The sequence below is a fragment of the Schistocerca piceifrons genome, chromosome 2 (assembly GCF_021461385.2).
Source record: "Schistocerca piceifrons isolate TAMUIC-IGC-003096 chromosome 2, iqSchPice1.1, whole genome shotgun sequence".
In the NCBI taxonomy this organism is placed as follows: domain Eukaryota; kingdom Metazoa; phylum Arthropoda; class Insecta; order Orthoptera; family Acrididae; genus Schistocerca; species Schistocerca piceifrons.
This window is the reverse complement of record NC_060139.1, coordinates 648736945-648763950: the sequence shown is the minus strand read 5'-3', so window position 1 is coordinate 648763950 and position 27006 is coordinate 648736945. Positions and strand designations below refer to the sequence as shown.

The 27006-nt window shown below is 43.7% G+C and overlaps 1 protein-coding gene across 1 annotated transcript in view; it reads left to right on the top strand.

Annotated features, from left to right (window-relative positions):
- The window catches only part of LOC124775694 (sialin-like), a 172957-nt gene that overhangs the window by 52791 nt on the left and 93160 nt on the right, over window positions 1-27006 (top strand). Inside the window, exons 4-6 of the mRNA XM_047250521.1 lie at window positions 7752-7836; window positions 16260-16480; window positions 20503-20649. Of these exons, the coding sequence (XP_047106477.1) occupies window positions 7752-7836; window positions 16260-16480; window positions 20503-20649 (453 nt within the window). The remainder of the gene's footprint in view (window positions 1-7751; window positions 7837-16259; window positions 16481-20502; window positions 20650-27006) is intronic.

Below are 27006 nucleotides of genomic sequence, written 5' to 3'. Positions count from 1 at the left end.
TACATTCTTGGTCAGAGGACTGAGCAGTTCAGTCGATCTTTCTGGCAGTTCTCCCACCCAGACAAATATATCCATCCCCTGCTGCAGAAGGGAGAGATCTCACTGTCTTTCAGCAGCCACCATCTCACGTTCCCTCTCAAGCATCTCACCCTCGCCGGAATTGTTGTTTTGTTGTGGAGCCATCAATCCATCTCACGGAAGTCGTCTAAAACAAGATACTGATATTAGAAATATCACAAAAAATTTTTACTGAATTTTACCACAGTGAGATATTGATTATAACTACGAAAAAATAAAATAAATAAGTTAAAAGTTCATACCAAATGGAAGTGACACATATCAAAAAAAGTTTTGCATTACCCTCGTTCCGAGAGTTCCGGAACATGTACAGAAAATTGGAATAGATATCAACATAAATATAATTTCCGCCCTTTTTATTGCTCATGAAAACCAAGTCCTCTTGCATTGATGCATGCCTGTATTCGTCGTGGCGAACTATCCATAAGTTCTTCAAGGAAATGTTGATCCAGATTGCACCACTCCTCAACGGCCATTCAGCGTAGATCCCTCAGAGTGGTTGCTGGGTCATGTCGTCCACAAAAAAAAAACCTTTTAAATCTTTTCCAGGCATGTTCGATAGGGTTCATGTCTAGAGAATATGCTTGCCAATCTAGTCGAGCGATGTCGTTATCCTGAAAGAAGTCATTCACAAGATGTGCACGATGGGGGAGCGAATTGTCGTCCTTGAAGACGAAAGCCTTGCCAATATGGTTGCACTATCGGTCAGAGGATGGCATTCACGTATTGTACAGCCGTTACCGCGTCTTCCATGACCATCAGCGGCGTACGTCGGCCCCACATAGTGCCACCCCAAAACAGCAGGAAACCTCCATCTTGCTGCACTCGCTGGACAGTGCGTCTAAGGCATTCAGCCTGACCGGGTTGCCTCCAAACATATCTCCTACGATTGTCTGGTTGAAGGCATATGCGACACTCATCGGTGAAGAGAACGTGATGGCAGTCCTGAGCGGTCCATTCGGCATGTTTGTTGGGCCCATCTGTACTGCACTGCATGGTTGCAAAGTTGGACCTCACCATGGACATCGGGAGTGAAGATGCGCATCATGCAGCCTATTGCGCACAGTTTGAGTAGTAACAAGACGTCCTGTGGCTGCATGAAAAGCTTTATTCAACATGGTGGTGCTGCTGTCAGGGTTCCTCCGAGTCACAGTCCGTAGGCAGCGGTCATCCACTGGAGTAGTAGCTCTTGGGTGGCCTGAGCGAGACATGCCATCGACAGTTCCTGTCGCTCTGTATCTCCTCCATGCCTGAACGACATCGCTTTGTTTCACTCCAAGATGCTTGGACACTTCCGTTGTAGAGAGCCCTTCCTGGCACAAAGTAATAATGTAGACGCGACCGAACCGCAGTATTGACAGTCTAGGCATGGTTGAATTACAGACAACACGAGCTGTGTACCTCCTTCTTGGTGGAATGACTGGAACAGATCGGCTGTCGGACCCCCTCCATCTAATAGGCGCTGCCCATGCATGGTTGTTTACGTCTTTGGGTGAGTTTAGTGACATCCTTGAACAGTCAAAGGGACTGTATCTGTGATACAATATCCATAGTCAACGTCTATCTTCAGGAGTTCTGGCAACCGGGTTGATGCAAAACTTCTTTTGATGTGTGTCATGACTCCAGGTCATCATTCTCGACGCATACCCCTACAGGAATCCCATTTTCCTCTTGAGTAGCAGAAACATCTACAGCAACTTTCAGCCTCCAGCTGGCGTTCTGATTCCAACAGTATTTCGGGAATGAATGCTGTAATAGTAAGAAAAAAGAGCTTTTAAAACCACTCGTTACGAAAATGTATCACAATATCGAAAATTTTTGAATACTTTGCTACGAAATTTCATAACTGTCACAATTTGAACTCATAATTTTTAATGTAAACACTTACATGGCAGTTGACCCAAGTTTGGCCGTTTCCAACCACCACTGCCGCTGGCATCACTGCTGGCTGAGCATTTCATGGTGTAATAACCACACTATGTATTGTCAAAGACTGATGATGATTGTGGTGGGGGTTGGGCTTTATATAGCTTCAGACTCTGCCCTTTATTTTGTGGAGGACCAATATGAACTCAGAGCGCCAAACCAGCAAGTTACAACTTTCATTTGTTTTTTCTTCAAGCAGGCTTGGTGCAGCTGTTCGAGGAAAGTATTACATCCATGGGGGGAGGAAAGAATGATCTGAGATGAACATCCTGTGTTTGTCTGTAAGTCAATGGAATATTGGATGTAGCTGCTAGCCTTAGAAAACCACTCTTTGTTCATCCTGAGACAGGTGGATAGTCTGACACACCCATCCTGTGTTTGCCGACAAGTAGATCGAAAACTGAATTTAGCTGCTAGCTTTAGATAAACATTCTTTGTTCGGTCTGAGACAGATGGAATGTCTGGCACATCCAGTTCCAGCTGCAGTCCTCGGAAAATATTTTCCTTAGGACAAAGCTGTGGCGGAAGACGCAGGCTTTTGAAACAGGTAATGACCAACAAAGCACACCTTTAGAACAGCATTGTATATAGATTCCAGCTGCTGACAGCCGCCCCCCCCCCCTTGGCGTAGGCGGACATGTGGTCATCAGTAGAGACCGCCAGAAACGTGGCCGAGCAGGCATGTGTCGCGGTTGTGTCATTAGACCGCCTAACGACGCTCACATTAGCTCACGTGGTGCGGCACCTTTCATGTCCAAAGGCCTGCACCTGGTGAGGAGGCGTCGGGTAGGCAAGCTGCTACCTGCTGGGAGGGGCTAGAGACAGCAGAAGCTACAACGATGAAGTCCCTACGCGAAGTGCTACGTCTGCACAGTAGCGTGTATGGTCAACTGAACAATAGGACGGCCGCCTCAAGGGCAACTTGCTCGTCCAAAATATATCGACAGATCCCCCACAAACCGCCTCCCCAAGACAGAGAGCGGCTGTGTTCGGCGACTGCTTTGCTCCACTCACGATATGCGGCATGCCTTTAGACGACAGTCCAAGACAACACAAAAGGGAAATAAAGTAGCATAACCCCACCCATCCGTATGGCTATTTCAAAAGTCGACTGTTTGCGAAACAGAAAGCCCCTCCGAAACTGTCTTCGGTACAAAGTGCGACGCCAGCATCCTCAGAACCGTGATAAATGACTGCTATCCCGACGAGGGAGAGCCACGGCCTCGTAGGGAAGTAGCCCGCCGTTCTGCACTGTACTGGTTAACATCAACTCGACTCCTATAATAAAGCAACTATCAAAAAAGATAAACACAATCATTTTACATTCAACAAGAGCGGTTGTGTGCTATCGTCAGTTTTTGAGTTTATTGCGCTTTTATGCCATCCTTGTGTAGCGTTATGCATATAGTTGTGCAATTAGGCCCGATGTTTGTGATTAATTACGTAATTAGGATCGATTTCTGAGCCAGTTTCCAAACCAAAATAAATAAAGTACACAAACTTAACCTTCCTTACCTGAATCTGGACAGTTTCCATGTGTTGGGGGTGCACTTGGACTTGCCATCCAGTAGAATCAGGGTTCGAGTACTGGAAAAGGCACAGCCATTTTCAATTTCTCAGCAGTTTCAAGCGCCTCTGTAATTTAATTCCGTTAAGGGGGTGCAATAGATCTTTTCACCCAGGAGGACCAGGGTTCGAGTCCCAGAAAGGGAACTGCCATTTTTAATTTCCCATCAATTCCAAGCACCTATGGTGGTTTAACTGTGTTAGAGGGGTGCACTAGGGATTTCTGCCCAGGAGAACCAGGGTTCGAGACCCAGAAAGGGAACCACCAACTTGAATTTCCCACCGATTCCCGGGTGGGGGTTGTGGTGGGATGTCAGCTCAGCCCTGATACAAAGAAATTCCCACCAAAATTCTAAATTTCCGCCAAAATTCAAAATACCAGCCAATAACATAGGTGGGGGGGAGGAGGGAGGGAGGGGGGATGGGGAGGAGGGGGCTTGGGCACGCACGCAGCTGAGAAAACCCGTCACGCCATCTGGGGGTGGGGGTGGGCGTGGTCGGGGCCGGGAGCGTGGGTGATTAATTGATCAATTTAATTAGTTTGCATATCAATTTGATATCAAAATTGCGCTCGCCCCGCCAGTTCCCTACTACTGCCGCTAAATTAAGTGAAAACGTGAAAACGCCATGATGTACAGGGTGTTTCATGTACAACGAGAAACATGAGATTGTCTGGCGTTGTGCGTGAACCACTATTCCCGCAGGCAAGCAGATGGAACCGGTCACCGCATGGCGCCTGGACCCGTTGCTCCAAGAGCGTGACGGTTTGCGAATTGGTTTTTTGCTGAGACATAGACTGGACGAGATCGAGCAAGCTTGAATGGAAGTACGAGAGAATGGTTGCTCCATTTGTTCCTTCAGGCCAGTGTGTTGGTCGTATCTAATAACAGATCAAATTCAAACGGAAACTGTTCAAAGTAATAGCAAAGCACCGACTGACCAATACAGATACTGTTCATTGCCAATACATGGCGGACAGTTTGATGCTGATGTGCTCTTTTTTATGAAGTACAGGTGCATTGTCTATCGAGGCACGTGTCCTCGCAGAACAACCAGCCTTGCAGTTCTGTAAGTCCTCGTCAGTTACATCGACAGCCTCTGCATCTTGCAGAAACAAGAGCGTGATATGCGTTTAGTGCAACACGAATTGTTGTACCAATCTCTTTCAAGCAAACTGTAAATTATGATAGGTATGTGGAGAATGCACTGAAAACTTTTTTCTTAAAACTAACAACTAATGAAAACACCTATGGTTATTTTACACTGAGGTGACAGAAGTCATGGGATAACGACATGCACATATACAGTATAAAAGGCCAGTGCATTGGCGGAGCTGTCGTTTGTACTCGGGTGATTCACGTGAAGCGGTTTCCGACGTGATTATGGCCGCACAACGGGAATTAACAGATTTTTTAACGCGGAATCGTAGTAGGAGCTAGACGCGTCAGACAGTCCATTTCGGAAATCATTAGAGAATTCAATATTCATGGATCCACAGTGTCAAAAATGCGTCGAGGATACCAAATTTCAGGCATTACCTATCATTCCGGAGAACTCAGTCGCCGAAGGCCTTCACTTAACGACCGAAAGCAACGGCGTTTGCGTAGAGTTGTCAGTGCTAACAACCACAGAAATCAATGTGGGACGTACGACGAACGTATGCGTTAGGACATTGCGGAGTAACACCACGACACGGCCTGCAGCGCCCCTCCTGTGTTCGCGAACATATCGGTTGGATCCTACACGACTGGAAAACCGTGGCCTGATCACATGAGTTCCGGTTTCATTTGGTAAGAGCTGATGATAGGGTTCGAGTTCGCGCAGACCCCACGAAGCTATGGACCTACCTTGTCAACAAGGCATTAACCTGGTAGCAGCTGTGTTTACTTGGAATGGACTGGGTCCTATGGTCCAACTGAACCGATCATTGACTGGAGACCATTTTCAGCCATTCATGGACTTCATGTTCCCAAACAACGATGGGATTGTCACTGGACCACAGTTGTCCGCACTTGGTTTGAAGAACATTCTGCACAATTCGGGCGAATGATTTGGCCACTCATGTCACCCAATATGAATCACACCGAACATTTATGGGAAATTACTGAGAGGTCAGATCGTGCAGAAAATCCTGCACTGGCAACACTTATGCAATTATGGACGGCTATAGAGGCAGCATTGCTCAATATGTCTGCAGGGGACTTCCAACGACTCGTTGAGATCATGCCACGTCGAGTTGCTGGACAACACCGGGCAAAAGATGGTCCCACACTATGTTAGGGGGCATCCCAAGACTTGCGTCACCTCAGCGTATGCTAGAAAGTACAAGTGCAGTGTGACAATGGCAGTATTACAAAGTGTTCTTTGAACTCTACTGACAATGTTTCCGTTCAATTAACACCAGAATCACTCATAGTCTTGTGTGCTTTCATCTTGTACAAAGAATGTAGACACACGGCTGAAATTCCCATTATCCGTGTTGCTAGGTAGGGATTGCTACATGTACCACTACTAGCAGGATCCTGCAGTTCGGTAAGTGTTAGTGACACAAGGCACCAAGAATTCGTTTCTTTTACTCCGTGGGTGTCTTAAGCCTAGTTTACACGACGACACTAGGTTGCAGGCAAATGCGCTACAGTCCACTGCGCATGCGCGCTGCGCGTTTGCGCAACTCGTTAGTGAAACTAAATACTTTCGGCGTGTTCCAACTTTGGCGACACTAGTTGCATGAGTTTTGAGGTTATGTGTGTTCGTAGCGTGTGGACAAACTGAAATATGAAGTGGGGAACGGAGAATAATGTTCGCTTTTTGGATATCTATGCTTTGGATAGGTGTTTGTGGGATTTCAGTGATGCTGATTACAAAAATAACCAACATATTGCTCCCTCTGAAACCGGCATGTGTGATCATAACATAGATGGTTTGACGATATCTGAGCTGCAGGGCAAAATTTTGTGAGTTAGGAGCACATATACAACTGAATTAAGAAAAATACAAGCAAGTATAATTCTAGTTGCGGCAATGCTCCCGTCTACAAGACTAAAATTCCGTCGTTCGAGTTGGCAAACTCTTTGTTAAGGAATATTGTTGACAGTAGGGAAGGCTATACAAATACAAGAAACTGCAGTCTTTATTCAATAGTCATCTATTTAAAACGTCGGTGCAGTGCTCCCCATTAACATATGTTAGAATTTTGAAATATGGGAACTGTACAGATCTGTCTTCAAGAGAGTAGATTGCAAGCCATTCTCTTCTTAATGCACCCTGCTTCGAATAATTATTTTGCTAATGTTAATAATTATTACTATTAATGTTAATAATTATTGGCGTTAATGAAATAGCGTCATCACCAACTAAAACCGTATCTTATAGCATGCCGAGTGTTCTCGATTGTAATGCACGCAATACGATGTGTAATTTCAATTCTAGCGACAGTGCTTCATGGATTACAGTATGTTTATTCCTTATCGCATAATTAACTCTATTTAGAAGAAACGTGAACAGTTCTGGTGACATTCTAAGATAATTAAAAGAGCTTCTTGGATCTTCCGTTATAAATTACTTCAGCAAGGATGCTGAGCAACCGAGCTAACGTCTTTTCTTCATCCGTACACGAATGGCAACACGCTTCTTATTTTTTTCTTATGCAGCGATTCCACCCAACAAGCTTTAACTCCATCACAACTCGTGCGACGTGCAGCTGCCAAAACTTTCATTTCAGACTCAGGGACCCACACAACGACGAAACTGAAGTGTATACTGGTGTTCCGTGTCTACAGTCATACATGAAACCACTTGCGTGCAACTCATTCCACGTAACGAGTGGCGCAACCCAATGTCGTCGTGTAAACTAGGCTTTACCAATGACTTCGTTGCAATGGACAAAACGGCTGCAACTGAGTTCTGTTCGGCAAATTGTTTAAATCTCTCAAGAAGTTTAGTGTAGCGCCCACGTTACTGTAGGAGAAAGATTTATTTAACTGTCTCGATCTTCAATGTTATGACCTGTAAGTTAAGTAAACTAAAATATTGGTATTAACCAAATTCCTGAGAAACATTTTGATTTGAATTACAAAGTTCAGCTTTCTATTTTCGAATATCAATAGGAAGAATACTCCACATATGTAGATGGAACGTCTTAGCGAATGGTACTTTACAGTTAAGCTGATTTTGTTTTGCAGGGAATGGCGTGGCCATCGATGCACTGCATGACGGCGAACTGGGTGCCGCCCAACGACAGGAGCAAGTTCATCTCCGCTTACCTCGGTGAGTAACGAAATGCGATCGACTGATTCTTCAGAGCTCTCCGTCGCTGTCGGACCCTTATAAACTGGGTCGGATGAAGGAGCAAGCGACACAAATGCCCGCAAGAGTCGCAAAGCTGGTACGGGCGAAAGAGCCAACCATGCATAGAAATTTTAATGGTCTTACCAAAACATAAGCTTCCTTCGGAATTTTTGAGATAATTGGGGGAAATGATGAGTAAACCGAGTTGGTTTATAAAATTTTTGAGTCTGGAGAGATACCATCAGACGTTCAGAATGATATAAGCTACAAAGCAATCAAGTTAAAATGGATGTAGGATGCAGTAGTTAAGCAGAGATGAAGAAACTGACACAATATGGATTAGCATAGAGAGCTTCATCAAATCAATCTCTGAACTGAAGTTCACTGCAACATCCTCATACAACAGTTGACAAAATGGACTGCGGAGACTCAGGGAGTTCATGACATCCCCCATACTCGCCAGCAATTGGAGAAATTGTGTTCTGAATGCTGACGGCTGACTAAGCCTTCATCATCAGCAAGTTTTAAGTATACTTTCTAAAATTTGAGTGTGTTCATTTCACCACAAAACTGTATTATTTATTAATATACTGTATTATTTTATTGGTAGCTCATCATTTTTGTTGATCACACTCTGCATTGCTCTGAGCAGTCAAAATCTCAGGAGCATTACCGGTACATGTTGAATGTTGGTAGTGAGCGAGGTAGCGCAGTGGTTAGCACACTGGACTCACATTTGGGAGGACAACAATACAAACCATTCAAAGATAAGGGAAATCAGAGCTCGTACTGAGGTGTTCAGACAGTCGTTTTTCCCTCGCGCGATCTGCTAGTGGAACAGAGGGGGGGGGGGGGAGGGGAGGGGGGAGGGAATATGACATTGGCGCGAATTGTGCCCTCCGCCACACACCGCTTGGTGGCTAGCGGAGTATATATGTAGACGTAGAAACCCGTATCCAGCCAACCAGATTTAAGTTTTCTGCTATTTCCCTAAATCGTGTAAGGCAAATGCCAGGACGGTTCCTTTGAAAGAGCACGGCCGATTTCCTTCTCCATCCTTCCCTGATCCAAGCTTGTGCTCCATTTCTAATGACCTGGTTGTCGAGGGTACGTTAAAGACTAATCTCCTCCTCCTCCTCCTCTGCTTAAATTTTGATCGTTATTTACAACGTTCCTCTTGATACCAAAGTTAACTTTAGGGAATAAAATTTTTATTTTAAATGTGTTACTCTGCAATTTATTCCCAAACTGTCCTGTAACCTGTTTTATAACTTAATATGCATATTCCAATACTCCGTCAAGTCACATCACTAGCGCTCCAAGAGAACTGCAAGGATTTTTCAGTGCTGCCTACGATTGTATTTCTAATTATTTCTACACCTCCTTTCCTCTTGGTATGGTGAGAGGGTCTTGTAATTATGGCAGCCTTGGAGCTTTCAGCTGGCTAGCGAAAGGAAGTTTAACTTAGGGAGACAGAATAGTCGTAGAGGTATAGAGCAGAGAACAGTCTGCCGTCCCAAACCAGCAGGGGCCTGAAGTGACGACTGAATCACGCGAGAAGTGAAAGGAATCATTTTTAGTAAAATAGGTAAGAACACAAACCTACGAAGTGTGGGAGCAACCGTTAAGGCCAGCGTAGGCAGCTGGAATGTTTGGTTCAAATGGTTCAAATGGCTCTGAGCACTATGGGACTTAACTTCTGTGGTCATCAGTCCCCTAGAACCTAGAACTACTTAAACCTAACTAACCTAAGGACATCACACACATCCATGCCCGAAGCAGGATTCGAACCTGCGACCGTAGCGGTCACGCGGTTCCTGACTGAAGCGCCTTTAACCGCACGACCACACCAGCCGGCTGGAATGTTTGTTCAAATTCAAGTACGGGAACCTCTGACTGGCTCATAGTAATTATTTTGGTAGCAGGAGCGAGTTCCCACATGTGTGTACATGGACGTCTGTTGTTTGGCCGTGACTGAAAATCAGTCATGTAGTGGGAGAGATTCCGTGCCATGGGAGAAATATACCTTGTTTGATTAACCACGAAAATACCACATGAGGAGAAAATGCTTAATCTTGTTTATTAAATCATCGTGGGTCGGGACTTGCGTGGGTGTTAAATTGAAATTTATTGATAAAATTGGGCACGACTTCTGTTCGTCTAGGGGCCAAAATGCGTCACTTTAATTTACAAGAAATCTGGAGGATGGTAGCTGACAACTGATCAGAATTCCATCAACTGCTAGAGTGAACATACACACGTTTTAAATCACCACCGGTACTACAAGTGATTTGAGTTTTCACACACCAAATTTATTGCCCAGTTATCACACATTATTGTCTCTGGTAATCAACAAAAGCTATTGTGTAACAATATATGATATGACTCAATTCATCAGTGGATAAAAATGCACTATAAATTAATAAACTAGCTGGAAAAACTCAAAACCGCGTCCACAGCTAGAAATTATGATAAAATATCCTCACTCAGACCGACACAATGATTGATTGTCCTATAGATCGTTTGGATATGGATTTCAAATAACGTTTCCACTAACTGCTGTGGCACACCGCAAACTTATCAGAGTCCAGATTGTGCCAGAATTATTCTAAATCCTTCGACTGTACCAGAAACTAAGTCGAAAACTTCACAAAATTCGTCAAAGTCCACACAGAATGCAAAATATTTTCAAATACTTAAATCGCCGCTGGACCACCACTCAATCTACTAAATGACTATCGATCATGCTTATGTAAACTTCTCAGAACAACGTCTGCCTCAATGAAGGTAACAGATGACCTGAAACTTGCCATAGATGCACAAAAGGCAACAATGATGTACTTCTTACACCTCGGCAAAGCCTTAAGACATGCCGACTATGACATTTCACTAATAAAACTTAGCAGTCTAATTTCCTGGCGAAGTGCAGTGCAATTGTTTCGCTCAGACCTGACATCTAGCCAGCAACGCTGTATATCCGGCACCATGAAGTCACAACGAAGTCAGTATCAGGCGTTCCCCAGGGTTCAGTATTAGGTCCTATTCTCTTTTCATTGTACATAAATGTCATCGGTCCTGTTCTGTTGCAAGTACCACATGTACGCTGATTACTCCAGTTTTATCAAAGTACAAAACCTATAAACCTTACGACAGCTATCAAAAATCTCAATACCGACTTGTGTGCACTATCAAAACAGGCGCATGATATAGGATCAAAGCTCAACCCATGCAATACCCAAGCAGTATTGGCTGATCCTTCTAGGCTCATTAGCTCGAAATATAGGGAATCCCTGCAATCTTTAATTCTAAATGTGACGAATATCATCTTTCCTTCAGAAAAGAGTTTAGGAGTAACAATAGATGAAAATCTAAATTAGACTGAGCACATAGCTGCAAATAATGCAAGAAGACATCGGTATCTCTCCACACCCTACAAAAATATAAAAAACTCTTTCCTCTTCACCTGAAAAAGAAACATGTGCATACTTTTACACTTACAATTACTGATTACAGCGATGTTATCTTGCAAGACCTTTCTCAGGAAAGCTCACGGCGCCTGGAACTGGTTATCTATGTATGTGTTTGTTATACCTGTGATGTTCGACTCTTTGGTCAAATTTCACCATCATATGTATAGCTATCCTGGCTGTATGCAGACAGGCGCAAAGATCTCCATACCCTCTGCCTCCATACCTTCGACCTTAACGTTCTCGTCTGAACAACGTGACAGAAATGCCCATTCCCGTCAGAGTAAAATCCTTTCTGTCCCATTCCATCATTCAGTCACCTTCTGGGTTCCCTTCTCAGTACCAGGAACCCAACTCTGGAACGATCTCCCGCATTATGTTAGAGGACTGAATAATACCTCCGGTTTCAGATGACAGATCATGACATATCTACTAAAGCAACAATCATGATTACTATTGTCCCTGTACACACTCGTTACCTTTGTACATCCCTCTTTCTAACCTGATCTTCCTCACTGCCCAGTATTCTTAGCTGTAGTAGTCTCCATAAATTTCCTTTTCCCAGGACTCGTTACATATCAGAAAACATTCGTTTTGTAGACTTATAAATTCTTCTTATACCATTTTGTAGACTTATAAATTCTTCTTATATCTGCCACTATCATTATGCTTATTGATGCCACAATTATTATTATTATTATTATCACTAATAATGGATGCAGTTGCAGTAATACAAGTAACGCCATTATCAACTTTGTTACTTCATAGTCAGTATAATTTACTCACATCAGCACTTCGGACACTGAAATCCTTTCAATACCAGTCGTCATGTTGTTATTTCTTTGGTATCTATGATATAATTGACACTTTACGTGTATACCCTGGTCCAATCTAAGAGAGGGCCTGATGACCTTAATCAGATCAGGTTAAATAAATAATTAAGTAAATAAATAAAATAAAAATAAACATACCGACTGACAGACCTCAAAAACCAGACATCGAGACAACCACGGAGCAGGGACGGACGAACAGACTAACAGACGGACAAACCACGAGGAACATGGCCGGAGACCTATTGAAGCCTCGGTTGCCCCCTTCGAAAACTATCCCCTTCTCTTATTCTCAGCGTCTCTCACCCGCGGTGTTGCCGGTTAGTACGCAGCAGCCGGTCGCGGTGGCCGTGCGGTTCTAGGTGCTCCAGTCCGGAGCCGCGCTGCTGCTACGGTCGCAGGTTCGAATCCTGCCTCGGGCATGGGTGTGTGTGATGTCCTTAGGTTTATTAGGTTTGAGTAGTTCTAAGTTCTAGGGGACTGATGACCACAGCAGTTGAGTCCCATAGTGCTCAGAGCCATTTGAACCATTTGAACGAGTACACAGCATGGCACGTACTCATATAAATCACTCCGTCTTTGTCTGTTCCCCTTCCGCACTGTGTACCCTGTCTCACCTGACAACACTCTACCCGTACCTGCAATACAGGCAGCACGGTCACACGTGGAACATAGAAAAAAATGCGACTCGCTGACGCCTAGGCCAAACTACTTGACTCACTGAAACACGACTCACAAGGTTATTTTACTCGCAGTATGATGTTGTGGTGTTGCAGATGACGAGTAAACGATGAATGAGAGTGAAATCCAGTGTTGGCACATAGTTTATTCATCTCGAATAGCACATAGCTTAATGTCTGCATCTAAGACATCTGTTAAAGTGAACAACGAGACGCATTGTCACTCCATCAGACAGAGATCACATGCTTGATATACTGACCCACAGCCTTTGACTTGGTAATTGCACACCATCATCTCTCCTCCTATAGTGCACAATATACACTTGCTGGATTTGAGACCGCTAATACTGGGTCTATTATCTCCCAAGTAGCGTCCGTTACCTCCTTCACCGATTGAGGGTGGTTGTAACTTAACCTGGATCGGCTGGAAAATTGCGTCTCGTACATGCTTCTGTGCCCTGTAGGATCTCTCTCTCTCCCCCTCCTTTGAGTTGCAAAACAATCAGCTAATGACGACTATTCGAATGGAGAACTCTTTGTTTAATACCACAGGACTAGTTGTGGTGAAAACATATTGCAGCAGGTTCATCGATGAAGACTGTAAGCAGGACAAATGCTTTTCTGATGCGCTGCGCCAGTAAGGCTAATGTAGATTTGTTTAGGAGTGGTAAATATGGGGTCAATCTGACTTAAGGCCTCTCTATGCTGAGGCTGTGGAAAGAAGCACTTCCTTCGCACCCGCAGTTAGAGAAAAGTACTGAATCTAGATCTAAATCCGCACCTATGCTTTTTGAACCACTGTGAAGTGCATGAGAGGCTTTTTTCCCATTCAGTTCGCGTTTGGAATGCGAGAAGAATGACTCCTTAAAAACCCCTGCGGGAGTTTTAACTACCTAATCTTGTCTTCGCGATCACCACGGGAGCGATACGTGTGGTGTTGTAGTATATTCCTAGATTCACACGATTGCAACTGATTTTCAACGACACCAACACTTCTGTTTTACTGATCTTTGCAGTTATATTCGAATTAAATTAGAGCAGAACTCTCGAATTTTCTCTGTAAACGAAAATTTGAAATGGAGTTCAGTACTTCTGCTTTTCGTTCGATAGACTGCTTCAGTTCCTGTCTACACCATGACTGTCTGGATACTAACTTTGGTGCCACTAGCAGGCTTTAAGTATGGCCACAATGGCTGCGGGTTTTATGAGCGATCCTACAATAGTATTTAGCTACAGTAGTCGTTGAAGACTTCAGGCAGGGCTCCCTTGACAGCCAAACGCGTTTCATTCAGTATCGCCCTATCTACAGCTTTATCTTTATTTTAAATCTCTTATGCAGAAGTATTTGCTTCATTAGGAGTTTATTTACCGTACCTGTATACCATGAAGGGTTCCTTCCATCACGGGCTGTTCTGTTAGGTACATATCCATCCAGTGAATGCTCAACTGTTCTTTTAAACTTGAGCTTCTCCTACAAGCTCCTTTCCAGAGTTAAATATTTCAAGTTTTTCACTGTGGTTTGACGCTACTGCCTTTATCTAGTTTGCTGCACACATAAATCTTTCTACTTGTTGTAGTAACTATTTGTACTCTGGTAACATTATTAACACAACTGCCTCAGGATCACTTATACCATTTGCAATGCTAGTTGCCTCGAAAAGGTCAGGCTTGTTTGTCACCATTACTTTCAATATGTGTCGAACATAAGCGGTCTTCTGAAGTGTCTTCAGAGAAGGCATTTAGTAATGTTTAGCAAGAGCTCTTGTCACTCTCACCACTAACGAAACGGTAGTTATCCCTTGATAAAAGTCTTTTCCTGCGATACAGTATAATTGGGGATCTTACATCCTAGTGAACAGACGGTTTCTCTGAAGTTTTCTGTTGTCACACCCGCTTACGCCAACCCAGCCATTCGGCCCTAGCAGAACACTGCATTGAAACCGGACACACAGCGAAATTCGAAGAGACAAAAATCCTGACTGCCACAAGTGCCTACTGGGACAGTATCTACAAGGAGGCCATAGAAATTCGAGTAACAGATAACCTCATCAACAGGGACACCGGGTTTCAACTTAGCAAGGCCTCGAAACCGTTATTAAACACCATCAAAGAGCAACGGCACGAGCGGACGCGAGATCCTTCCGCCACGGCGGACGGAGATGGACTGCGCCTACCACCGGGCGTGGCTGCAGCTTCCCCCACCCCTCCCACCGCGCGGCCCCCCGCCGGCCGCCCGCGCCGGGGTACGACTCGGGACCCCGCGGACATAAATACCACGGACACAGCGCAGACAGATCATTCCATCAGCACCACCTGATGATGGTGGAACGGTTATCCGCCGAAATATCGTGGAACTTCGACGAACGGATCCGGCTGGACACCCGAGAACCTTGGATACAGCACATTCGCCGGGAAAGCCTGAGATCTCATATCGTTTCCTCATATTTGTCCACAAGCGTTAGTCATCCGTCTATGACTACCCATACGTGAAAGAGCTGGCGCAATGGTTAACCCACTGAAATGTCGTTCGTGAGGAGATGCGCTCAAATCCCCGTCCTCTCATTTCAATTTACGCGTCCTGTGGTCATCTAAATTGCTTCCAACGAAAGACTGAATGGGTCCTTTGAAAAGAACGTAATAGATGTCACTTTCCACCCTTGTCCAGCCCCCGTTTGAACTCCGTCTTTGATGTTCTCGATGTCGTCTGGATGGTAAAACCCTACTTGGAATAATTTCGCGGTACGTGACCGATGCACATTACTTTCACCCAGTCAGATTACTAACACTTGGACAGGGACTGCAGATAGACGGCACCGGGTAGGAATGTGGGTCGGCGGAGAGGAGTGCAGAGTTATTCCGCGCAATTACGGTAACTACCGTGTCTCAGTGGCACAGTGATTAACGCAGCTTCCTAGTAAGCAGGGGATCCAAGGTTCGAATCCTGGTCCAGCACACATGTTCACCTGTCTGTGCTGACTCTGCATGAAGTCCCGACGCAGCTGACATCATTACTCCCTTCCTTTTCCCTTTCTTTCCTCCACCCCTCCCCCTCTGAACCTTCAATTTACATAATTGTGCATTACATTTGGGTCAACATCTGAACAAAACCGGTCATGAAAATGGAATGTGAAAATGGTACACTTGGCTTGGAGTGCCTGTCTGGTGCAAGTCTATTTATCTGACGTCACTTCAGCGACTTCCGCTTCGATGATGATGACACACACACTCACACACGTCCCGAGAGGAGAAAGTTCCTTGCCCAGCCAGAAATCGAACCTGAGGCCCCTTGTTGGAGAGTCAACAACACTAATCGCAAGGCCACAAGCTGTTAACAACAAAACTGGTAAAGGAACCATGATACACAATAGTCACACTGATATTCTGTAGAAATTTACCAGACTGAGAGAGCCATCTCGGTGCTGCAGGCAGCAGTGTGGGAGCTGCGCTGACGTTCCCGGTGTCAGGTGTGCTGATTGGCTGGCTGGGCTGGCCCGCCATCTTCTATGCCACAACACTGGCGGCCATTGTCTGGTTCCTGGCCTGGTGGCTGCTCGTCTTCGACCACCCTCATCACCACCCGCGCATCTCCCATGCTGAGCTACATTATCTGCAAGTCAGACTGGTTGCTGATGCTGCCAGCTACAAGGTTGGTCAAGAGGCATCTTCTGTACACCATTTCCAATTGTGTCTAAATTCGTACCATCCAAAAAAGTAGTTAAAAACATTTTTCATCGAATGTGCTATTTGATGGTTGGAGAGAACAACAAGATTAACACGTGTAGCGCAACACTGCAGCATTTCACCTCCATAAGATGTCACTGGTAAGCGTTTATCTTTTCCTTTTGTTATTTATTAAGTTTACTATTGTGGGGCGTAATTTAGCCATGCAAAAGTAATTTAGCCATTTTTTTTTTTTTGCATTTGCTATCAGTTTACACAGGTATTTAAAATCATTAAGACATTAACTTTTCTTACATTCGTAAGCAGTACATGAAGACAACGTGAGACTACCACGCAAGACTCATTTTTCTAGACTTACATTTCTCAAACAAGGGTCATATGTTCTCACACGAATTCGAAAAAAAGTTGTTATACAACTTTAGACCATTTAATCACATAATAATCTAGAACTGAGGACCTACACTAAGATCTAGATACTTAACTGTAGTGGATTTGTGAATAGCTCCCCGATTTGATTACAGCTGCAGAGTTATCAGGAGTTTCATCCGCTGGTGGTCTTTTTCGTCGTCGTACGAAGTGCATTCAAGTTCTAAGGCCTCCGATTTTTTTCCTAATTAACTACTCACCCGAAATCGATGAAACTGGCGTTACTTCTCGACGTAATCGCCCTGCAGATGTACACATTTTTCACAACGCTGACGCCATGATTCCATGGCAGGGGCGAAGGCTTCTTTAGGAGTCTGTTTTGACCACTGGAAAATGGCTGAGGCAACAGCAGCACAGCTGGTGTATGTGCGGCCACGGAGAGTGTCTTTCATTGTTGGCAAAATCCAAAAGTCACTAGGAGCCAGGTCAGGTGAGTAGGGAGCATGAAGAATCACTTCAAAGTTGTTATCACGAAGAAACTGTTGCGTAACGTTAGCTCGATGTGCGGGTGCGTTGTCTTGGTGAAACAGCACATGCGCAGCCCTTCCCGGACGTTTTTGTTGCAGTGCAGGAAGGAATTTGTTCTTCGAAACATTTTCGTAGGATGCACATGTTACCGTAGTGCGCTTTGGAACGCAATGGGTAAGGATTACGCCCTCGCTGTCCCAGAACATGGACACCATCATTTTTTCAGCACTGGCGGTTTCCCGAAATTTTTTTGGTGGCAGTGAATCTGTGTGCTTCCATTGAGCTGACTGGCGCTTTGTTTCTGGATTGAAAAATGGCATCCACGTCTCATCCATTGTCACAACCGACGAAAAGAAAGACCCATTCATGCTGTCGTTGCGCGTCAACATTGCTTGGCAACATACCACACGGGCAGCCATGTGGTCGTCCGTCAGCATTCGTGGCACCCACCTGGATGACACTTTTCGCATTTTCAGGCCGTCATGCAGGATTGTGTGCACAGAACCCACGGAAATGCCAACTCTGGAGGCGATCTGTTCAACAGTCATTCGGCGATCCCCCAAAACAATTCTCTCCACTTTCTCGATCATGTCGTCCGACCGGCTTGTGCGAGCGTGAGGTTGTTTCGGTTTGTTATCACACGATGTTCTGCCTTGATTAAACTGTTGCACCTACGAACGCACTTTCGACACATCCATAACTCCATCACCACATGTCTCCTTCAACTGTCGATGAATTTCAATTGGTTTCACAACACGCAAATTCAGAAAACGAATGATTGCACGCTGTTCAAGTAAGGAAAACGTCGCCATTTTAAGTATTTAAAACAGTTCTCATTCGCGCCGCTGGCGGTAAAATTCCATCTGCCGTATGGTGCTGCCATCTCTGGGACATATTGACAATGAACGCAGCCTCATTTTAAAACAATGCGCATGTTTCTATCTCTTTCCAGTCCGGAGAAAAAAAATGGAGGCCTTAGAACTTGAATGCACCTCGTAATACTGCTCTGAAGCTGGTTACCCACTTGACCCCAGAGGGGTCTTGTTGCATGTCCCATTAGGAGCGCTAGGGAGAATGTACCCTATGATATACTGGGAAGCATTGCAACAGATGTCTATAGCACATCCAGAGGGAGGACTTGGCTCTTTACATAGACCTTTGACGTCAGTATAACACTGACAATCTTTTATCTGCACCTACGATGGTGAGTCACTCGGTAATTAGGTATTCACTGGACAGCAGGTAGAAAGGTATCGCGCCAGCAATGGCAAAGACATGCGAGCGGCCAGACGTGTCTCGCGTATGAGACTGGCGTGAGCGCGCCATCCGTTGTGCACGCCTTGGAGCTGTGTAGGAAATAGTTCGTTGATATGTCACTGTCGAGTTTCTTGCTGATAGTTCGAAATTTTTTTACATGTGATGAGTGTTTGTGCAGTGCATTATTTTCAGCTGCTTAAGCACTGTGAGCGTGTTGGCAGAGCGTTAAATATGCATTATTTTTTGACAATTTCACGAGTAGTGGACGTGTCTGTTGCATTATTTTGTGATCATACCTGTGGGCTGAGCCAGGCATTATTTCGACAATTCATAATTAGTGAGCGTGGTTGCACAGCATTTTACAAGCATTATTTTGACAATTTACGAGTTGTTTGCATGTCTGTATATCAGTGTACTGCATTATTTCGGTGACTTACGAGTAGTTTGCAGGTCTGTAGGCTGTGTATTGTACTCCCAAGCACGTCAGAGTGAGTCTTTTGTGTTAGTGTGATAAATAAACTATGTGAAATCCCTCCCTAAATAAATTGCTCCAAAATAAATAAAGTACACTCCTTCTTCTCTCCAGCAGCACAGCACTGAGTCCTTTTCCCACCATTTTTCCCCAGACCACCATGGGACCATAGAGCCCTCTGGTGACAGTACTGTGTAATAGGTCAGTTGGACTCCAGATCTAATGGTGAACACACTGGATTGAGCTACTGCCTATGAAACTCAAATTGTTTAAATAAAGACTGCATGCAAAATACTTACATCCATCCTATTCAGCAGTCCAGCACAGGCTGAGTCCTTTTTCCACCAATTCCAAGGAAGAGGTGGTGGTCGAATGTCTTTGGTTAGTGGTGGTAGCCCAAGTGACCTCTTTTCCCACCATTTACTTAGGTTAGTGGTTGTAGCCCAAGTGACCTTTTCTCCCTGCCAATATTTGAACTTGCCACCATGACGTCATTGCAATGTTGCCATACCTATCAATACAATCTTGGATCCGTCATCTTGAATAAATTTGTCAACAATGCAGCGTGGGGTGGTGGTGGCTTTGTCCCACTACTGATGTGGACATAGATTGCTATTGCTGTCGACACTCCTATGTTCCAACATGATAAGTCATCTTCTTTGGGATTCTGTCATGCCTCCCTGGTTTGAAGAATACTGGGTCTCTCCATCGTATCACGACTGGGCCGCTAAATCACCCAACCGTAATCCATGGAAAATATCTATTACTGTTTGTAACAGCGTTCGAAATGTGGGAAGTAGCTGTACTGAATCTAAACAACCGTAAGTGGGTACATTTGGATATGGCACACCTCAAAAAATTTGTTGACCTCTTCCTCGCCAAACTGAGGCGATTATCAAGGCCAGAGCGAGTGTTACATGATATCATCGAGATGTCTGCTGCGGGTCACTATTTTTCTGTCCAGTGCGCTAATTTATCTGAACTGGCACCCTGGGACTTCTTCTTATTCCCCAGTAGCGAATAAGTGCTCACAGGGCGGAAACGCCCTGCAAATAAAGAAACTACTGCGTCGTACATTGGCGAGTTGACTGACATTCCCCAGGAAGAATTGTTTAGCACATTTTCCAAGTAGTTAGAAATGCTGAAGGAGTTGGTAAGTGTATATTGGGAGACTTTTGGAAGCCTAGCTTTTAGATAAATTTATTATAATGGATTGAACTAAAATCTTTTGACATGGAGTTGCTATGAGAGACATTGTTTCATGATAACTTCTTTGTTGATGGCTTGTGTTCTTTCATGGCTTAAATGTAACCCAGGAAACGGAGATTTACCAGTCGAGAGCAACAAACTACATATTGTTGCAGCCAGCAACTCCATGGGGACACATCCTGACCTCACGCCAGGTGTGGCTGCTGGTGTTGGCCAAGTGGGGCAGCTTCTGGGTGCTGTCCACCCTGCTGACACAGGCACCCACCTACCTCAGGAACATACATGGCTGGAGCATTGGCATGGTGAGTCATTCCATGCTTGGACCAGCTGGTTACAGCAGTGGCTACAGGTGTTTTCCAAATGGGGTAGCTCCAAAGTGCTGTCGAATTGACCAGTGGAGGCACACATCTAGCTAAGGAAGATAATCTGCTGTTACATCAGCATGTCTGATTTAATGCCATAGGTGCCAAATTATACTGATGACAGTACTATAGACAAAATGAAGTTTAGCTGGTCTGCGACCATGTTTGACCCAATAATACAGTCATCTCTTGCTCATTTTTTTTTATTATTGCTCCTGGTTACTTGTATCTCCTTGACATTATCTTCAGGTCAAATCTACGAGCTAGAGAGGTAACATTAAAAGGTTGGAACTAACGTTTATATAAAAAATGTTTTATCCTCTGCAGCCTTCACTATTTCTTCTCCCAAAAGTGGCCATTCTACTTCTAGTGAATTTCTCTCTCTGTTACAGTCAGTCACCGCCTAATGATCCCTTTAAGATTATCAACAAACTTTGAACCGTAACTTAATCAGGTTCCATCACTTTAACTTGCTACCTTTTTCGTTCGTTGTATTCTATTGTTCATAACCAATAAATTATCGTCAATTTGCATCTGCACCTGGAAGACTCTCACAATTTAAAATCTAGTTTCGAAAACTCTGTTCCACATATGCATCCTTCTTTCATGACCCGTAAGCAAAGTGTTAGCAATAGCCCTCCATGCTTCTCTGTCTTCTTCATTCCTCTTCATTCTTTGGTATCCTCCCTGTGGCCTGCTGACATCATCCAGCATCTTGAACCTTTCTTTTGCCCTTCCCTCTCTTTCCCGGAACGAAACCTTCAGTTGCCTCTACTAGAAGGCAATCTCTTCTTAGATTGTGGCCTATTCAGTTTAGTTTCCTGTTCTTCAACGTCAGCAGCATCCTCCGTTCTTCTCCAATCCCCCTCAGTACTTCTTCATTCCTGACTTTATCAGTCCAGCTGATCTTCTCCATTCTACGCTATATCCACATTTCACAAGCTTCAATTCTCTTCTCATCCTGCTTTCTCAAAGTCCACGTTTCTGCTCCATACAGGCCACGTTCCATATTAAGCACTTAACCAGTCGCTTCCTTAAGCCTCTTTCGCCAGATCCGTTCTCACTTTGATATCTTGTTGGCAATCCATGTCGTCTTTAATCCAGCTTCCCAAATACTCGAATGCTCTTACTTGTTCTATGATTTCTGACCCCAACTTAATTCTCACTTTTCTTTTCTTCAGGCCTATGACTATGATGATGATGTTTGGTTTGTGGGGCGCTCAACTGTGCGGTCATCAGAGCCCATACGAAGTCCCAATTTTTACACAGTCCAATCTTTTAGCAAGTCAATCTAGCCACTGGCACGAATGATGATGATAAAATGATGAGGACAACACAAACATCCAGTCCCCGGGCAGAGAAAATCCCCACTGGCCGGGAAACGAACCCAAGGACACCGTGATCCAGAGGCAGCAACTCTAGCCACTAGATCACGAGCTGCGGACGCCTATGATCATGCTTTTGGTTTTCTTTTTATTAATTTTCATGCCATATGCTGCACCGGCTTAATTAAGGTCACTTATAATTTGAGTCAGCGTCTCTTGATTTCCTGCAAGGATCGCCATGTCATCTGCAAATCTTATACGAGTACATTCAATTTTCCGCCCACCTATCCTGCCGCCTCTTGTCCCGTCCAAACAGCTTTCCAGTACTTCCTCCAGATAGATGTTAAATAGGATCGGGGAGAGACACCAGCCCTGTCTAACACCTATCCCAATCTTGTTATCTTCAGAGATCCCATTACCTATTTGTACCGGAGCTTTCTGTTTCAGGTACAGATTTTCGATCAATCTTCTCTCCTTCCACTTTGTTCCCTTCTTTTACAAGATATTTAACAGCTTATCCCACTGCACTCTATCAAAGGCCTTTTCGAGGTGTATGAAAACAGCATACACTTCTTTGCCCTTTTCTGTGTATCTTTCGTCGATGCTTCTTAGAAGTCCAATGGCATCTTATGCTCCCTCTCCCCTTCTTAAACCATATTGTTCTTCGGCCAGTGTTTCTTCCAGTGTTCCATATAGCCTCCTATTCAGAATTCGAGGAACTACTTTCTCTGCCTGCAATATTAGGCCTATTGTCCTGTGGTCTTCACACTTTTGGGATTATTAGTCTTTGGGATTGGGACTATTATACTTACGAGAAAGTCTTCTGGCCATGCCTCTTTGTCATAGATGTAGTTGCCAAGAGAGGTCAACTCATTTTCGCCTGTTTCTTTTAAACTCTTTAAGATTTCTGTCGGAATGTCATCTACACCACAGTTTTTGTTGCTTTTAAGGTCTCTCGATGCCTCACTTACCTCTGTACCTAGAATACAATCTCTTTTTTCATCTTCATTTACTGATTCTTCCTTCTCAATCTGCAGATCGGAAGGTCTTTGATATGCTTCATAGAGAGTTCCAATATATTCTTAACATCCGAACAGCGTGTGAGTCACTTAAGAGTTCCATCTTTCCCTTCTATCTCCATATTTGTCTTGTTCTTCCTTCCCTGAAATAATACTTCCTTGGCTACTCGATACATCTTTTCATACTTGCCCTCTTTTTCCAGTGTCTCAGTTTCTGAGTAGATTTTTCTCGTCCATTTTTCCATGGCCTGACCAGTTACTCTTCCCAGCTCATTTTTCAGTCTTCTGTATTGCCTTTTCCTTCATCGGTTTGTGCGTTTTTCCGTTTTCTCCTTTCTGTCATCTTCAAGATCATGTCATCGGTAACCGACGTTTTCCTTCTCCCCTGCACTTCATCAGACCAACGACATCTTTACTGGTTGCTTTCAGGCTGTCTCTGAACTGGTTCCACTGTTCATTTATGCCCCCTGTCTTTTCTCTAAGTTTCCACTTGTCTCGGAACTCTTCTTCAAGCTTTTTGGTTATTAAAACTTCCTGGCAGATTAAAACTGTGTGCCCGACCGAGACTCGAACTCGCGACCTTTGCCTTTCGCGGGCAAGTGCTCTACCACTGAGCTACCGAAGCACGACTCACGGCCGGTACTCACAGCTTTACTTCTGCCAGTACCTCGTCTCCTACCTTTTTGGTCATTCCTTCTTCCTTTAGAGCATCTAAGTTAAAATTGTCTCTCACTTTACCTACCAACATTCTTTTCAATCTAATCTGCACATATGCTACAACCAAGTTGTGGTCAGAGTTAATATCTGCTCCTGGATAAGCCTTGGCATTTCTCATGCATGTCCGGAATTTACTCTGTATTAGTATGTAATCGACCTGGTATCTGCTATTGTGTATATTCGATGTCCATGTTTACCGTCATCTTTTGTGATGTTCAGAAAGCGTGTTTCCATCTACCAATGAGTTTTCCTTACAAAATCTGACCATGCTCGCATCTATTTCGTTTCTGTTACCCAATCCAAACTTTCCAACCACATCTCCGTCTTTCCCTTCTCCATCCACCGTGTTCCAATCTCCCATTACTATTACGCACGCCTCTTTCTTCTCTCTCTCCACCAGTGATTCAGTTCTGCTGTAGCGCTCTTCAGTTTCATCGTTGCTGTGTTGACTTGTTAGCATGTAGTCCTGTATCAGAACTACGTCTTTCTTGTGGCCTTTCAACCTCAGTATAATAACTCTGGTATTTATGTATTCCATCTTCATTATCATAGTTTTTACCTTCTCCTTTACCATGAAACTACTCCATTCATTCCGTTTTTTTCCTCGCCTGAATAAAATGTTACTATATCTAAGGCGCACTTGACATGGCCCTCTAAGTACAAAATAATGATTCCGGAGGTAAAACGTCGCCTCAGTCGGATCTCCGGAAGGGGAGTACATGGAGGATAACTGAAAGTGTAAAGATAAAGAAAAAGGAGAGGAAAGTGGAAAATCTAAGGACTAGTACGTGGAACGTTCGCACCCTCTTACAATCCGGCAAATTTGAAAATGCGAAAAAAGAGATAGAACACAACAATATAGATCATATTATGCTCTGTGAAAAATTCTCCCAGGTGGCTTCCTCTTTCAGTCCTTCCCCTGAGCCCATGTTCCCCTGTTATTTTCTCTTCCTATCTCTGCTACCGAGTTCCAGTCTCTCATAACGTTTGAAATTTTTGTCTCTCTTAATCATATGATAATTTCTTTTTTCTAGTCGTATGTTCTTACAATCGGGTCACTATATATGGGGTTGGTAGGCATGTTGATTTGTATCATTGCCGTGGGTGGGTGTTGGGTTTACGTCTATCTTTGCTGTGATAATGTTAATGGCAGTTTAGAGATAGAGTCGATTACTGTGATATTAATTCAATGATTGTTTTTAAAAACCAATACTGATTTTAATATAGCAGTTACTGAGAATGAACTGTCACACATTTTCAGCTATAAATAAATGCCTATTGCATGTACTATCATTACAGTAAACTGCATTTAGGTACTGTAAATTAGCCGCGCGGAGTGGCCGCGCGGTTTGAGGCGTCACATCACGGACTGAGCGGTCCCTCCCGCCGGAGGTTCTAGTCCTCTCTCGGGCATGTGTGTGTGTGTGTGTGTGTGTGTGTGTGTGTGTGTGTGTGTGTGTGTGTGTGTATGTGTGTGTGTTGTTCTTAGCATAAGTTAGTTTCAGTAGTGTGTAAGTCTAGAGGCCGATGACCTAAGCAGTTTGGTCCCTAAGGAATTCACACACATTTTGAACCGCAGATTACAATACTGAAAGCTGTTATGAGAGTCATAGAAAGTTTTTGTTGTGGGGTGATCGGTTTTCTAAATGTTACCGACTATATAATGAATTAGGGAACAATTGTGAACGGTAATTCATCCAATCTGAAATAAGGGAACATGAATAATGAAATATGTGAAAGAATATTTAGTAAAAAAATTAACCCATTAAGTCCCAAATTATTTTTTTTTAAATTGAATTTTTTATTCCTTAATTATAATGTACATAGTGTATGAACCACAAGAAGTACAAAAATAGCCAGAGAATATTTATACATGCTGATATAATGGCCGTCCTCAAAATAGGACGCTGGGATCTAACAGTATCGTACAGCATACTAAACTGTATTCAAGTCTTAACTATTTATTTCTTGTGAAATGGTACAAAACACTTCACACACAGTGTTACACGGCATTTAACACAATATGTTTTGGCTTTCCCGTTGTATTTAGCTCTTACACATCTTCTTTGCGTGCTTCTTTTGTCAATCATATGACCATTTCCATCAAACCTGATGTCCGGTATCACTCTCAACTGACTTGATGGGTATTCCATTGGACGTCTAATATTCGGTCTTCCAGTGTCCAATTTCAGATATGTAACTGTAACAGCACGTCTGAAATCCAGTAAATCCAGTGCATTTTTCCCATGTACTGATCTGTAGAAGAGCCAGGCATTTACGAGGGCCATTTCCAACATACGTGTAAATAGAACCCAGTACCATTTTTCCCTCTAATTACCGTCACATATTTTCCAACTAACCAGTCATAGTGGTCAACACCTCCCATGTACGCGTTATACGACTTCAAAACGGCAGGTTGTTGCACTTGTGTCTTCTTACTTACTTGTCTACTGTACCGCTTAGCTGCTCCCAAAGGTTCAACTTTGTCAAAATTTGTACCAATTGTAACACATCTGTTGTTGTGCCATCGAACAAATAAGACTTCACCATTCCTGTCGAACAGGTGGTCATAGTTTCCTCGAACTATCTTTTTTCAGTTCGTTGCTGCTCAGTAGTGGACAGTCACCAACTCGATTCCCTCTGACAGTCCCAGTTGCTCGAAAACCCAAATTCCTCAGATGAATCAGAAGATCTCTACGAGTGAAGAAATTGTCAAAATACACACAATGGGTTTTTCAATGCAGTCCAGCATGTTTAGGACTTCTCTTGATCACTATAATCTATATAAAATGAAATAAAATAAAATGTAATAAAATAAAGTGAAATGAAAGAATAATACATTAGCACAGACTACAGAAAAGGGAATGTGTAAATACCTCTGTCCATCTTGAACTGTATTCTTTACCAATGGGTAACATATTCATAAATATACTTACATAATACACTGCAAATTTCAAAGTAACTTCATATCCCGAATATAAAAGAGGGGTCGTTACTTACCTCAGCAACAAAATCTGGTAAAATTACCACGTTCTAAAAAGAAAGTACATCAGCAGTAGCAGAGTTTCATATTCGAACGTGCAGCAATACAAATAACTGAAATGATAACACCAAGTCCCAGTGTCCTATTTCGAGTACACCAAATTTTATAACAATGGAAAGCAATGAATATAACTCCAATTGAGCTAACAATGCAAGTAGTTTAAAAGACACATTATTGACTATAAATAATCACA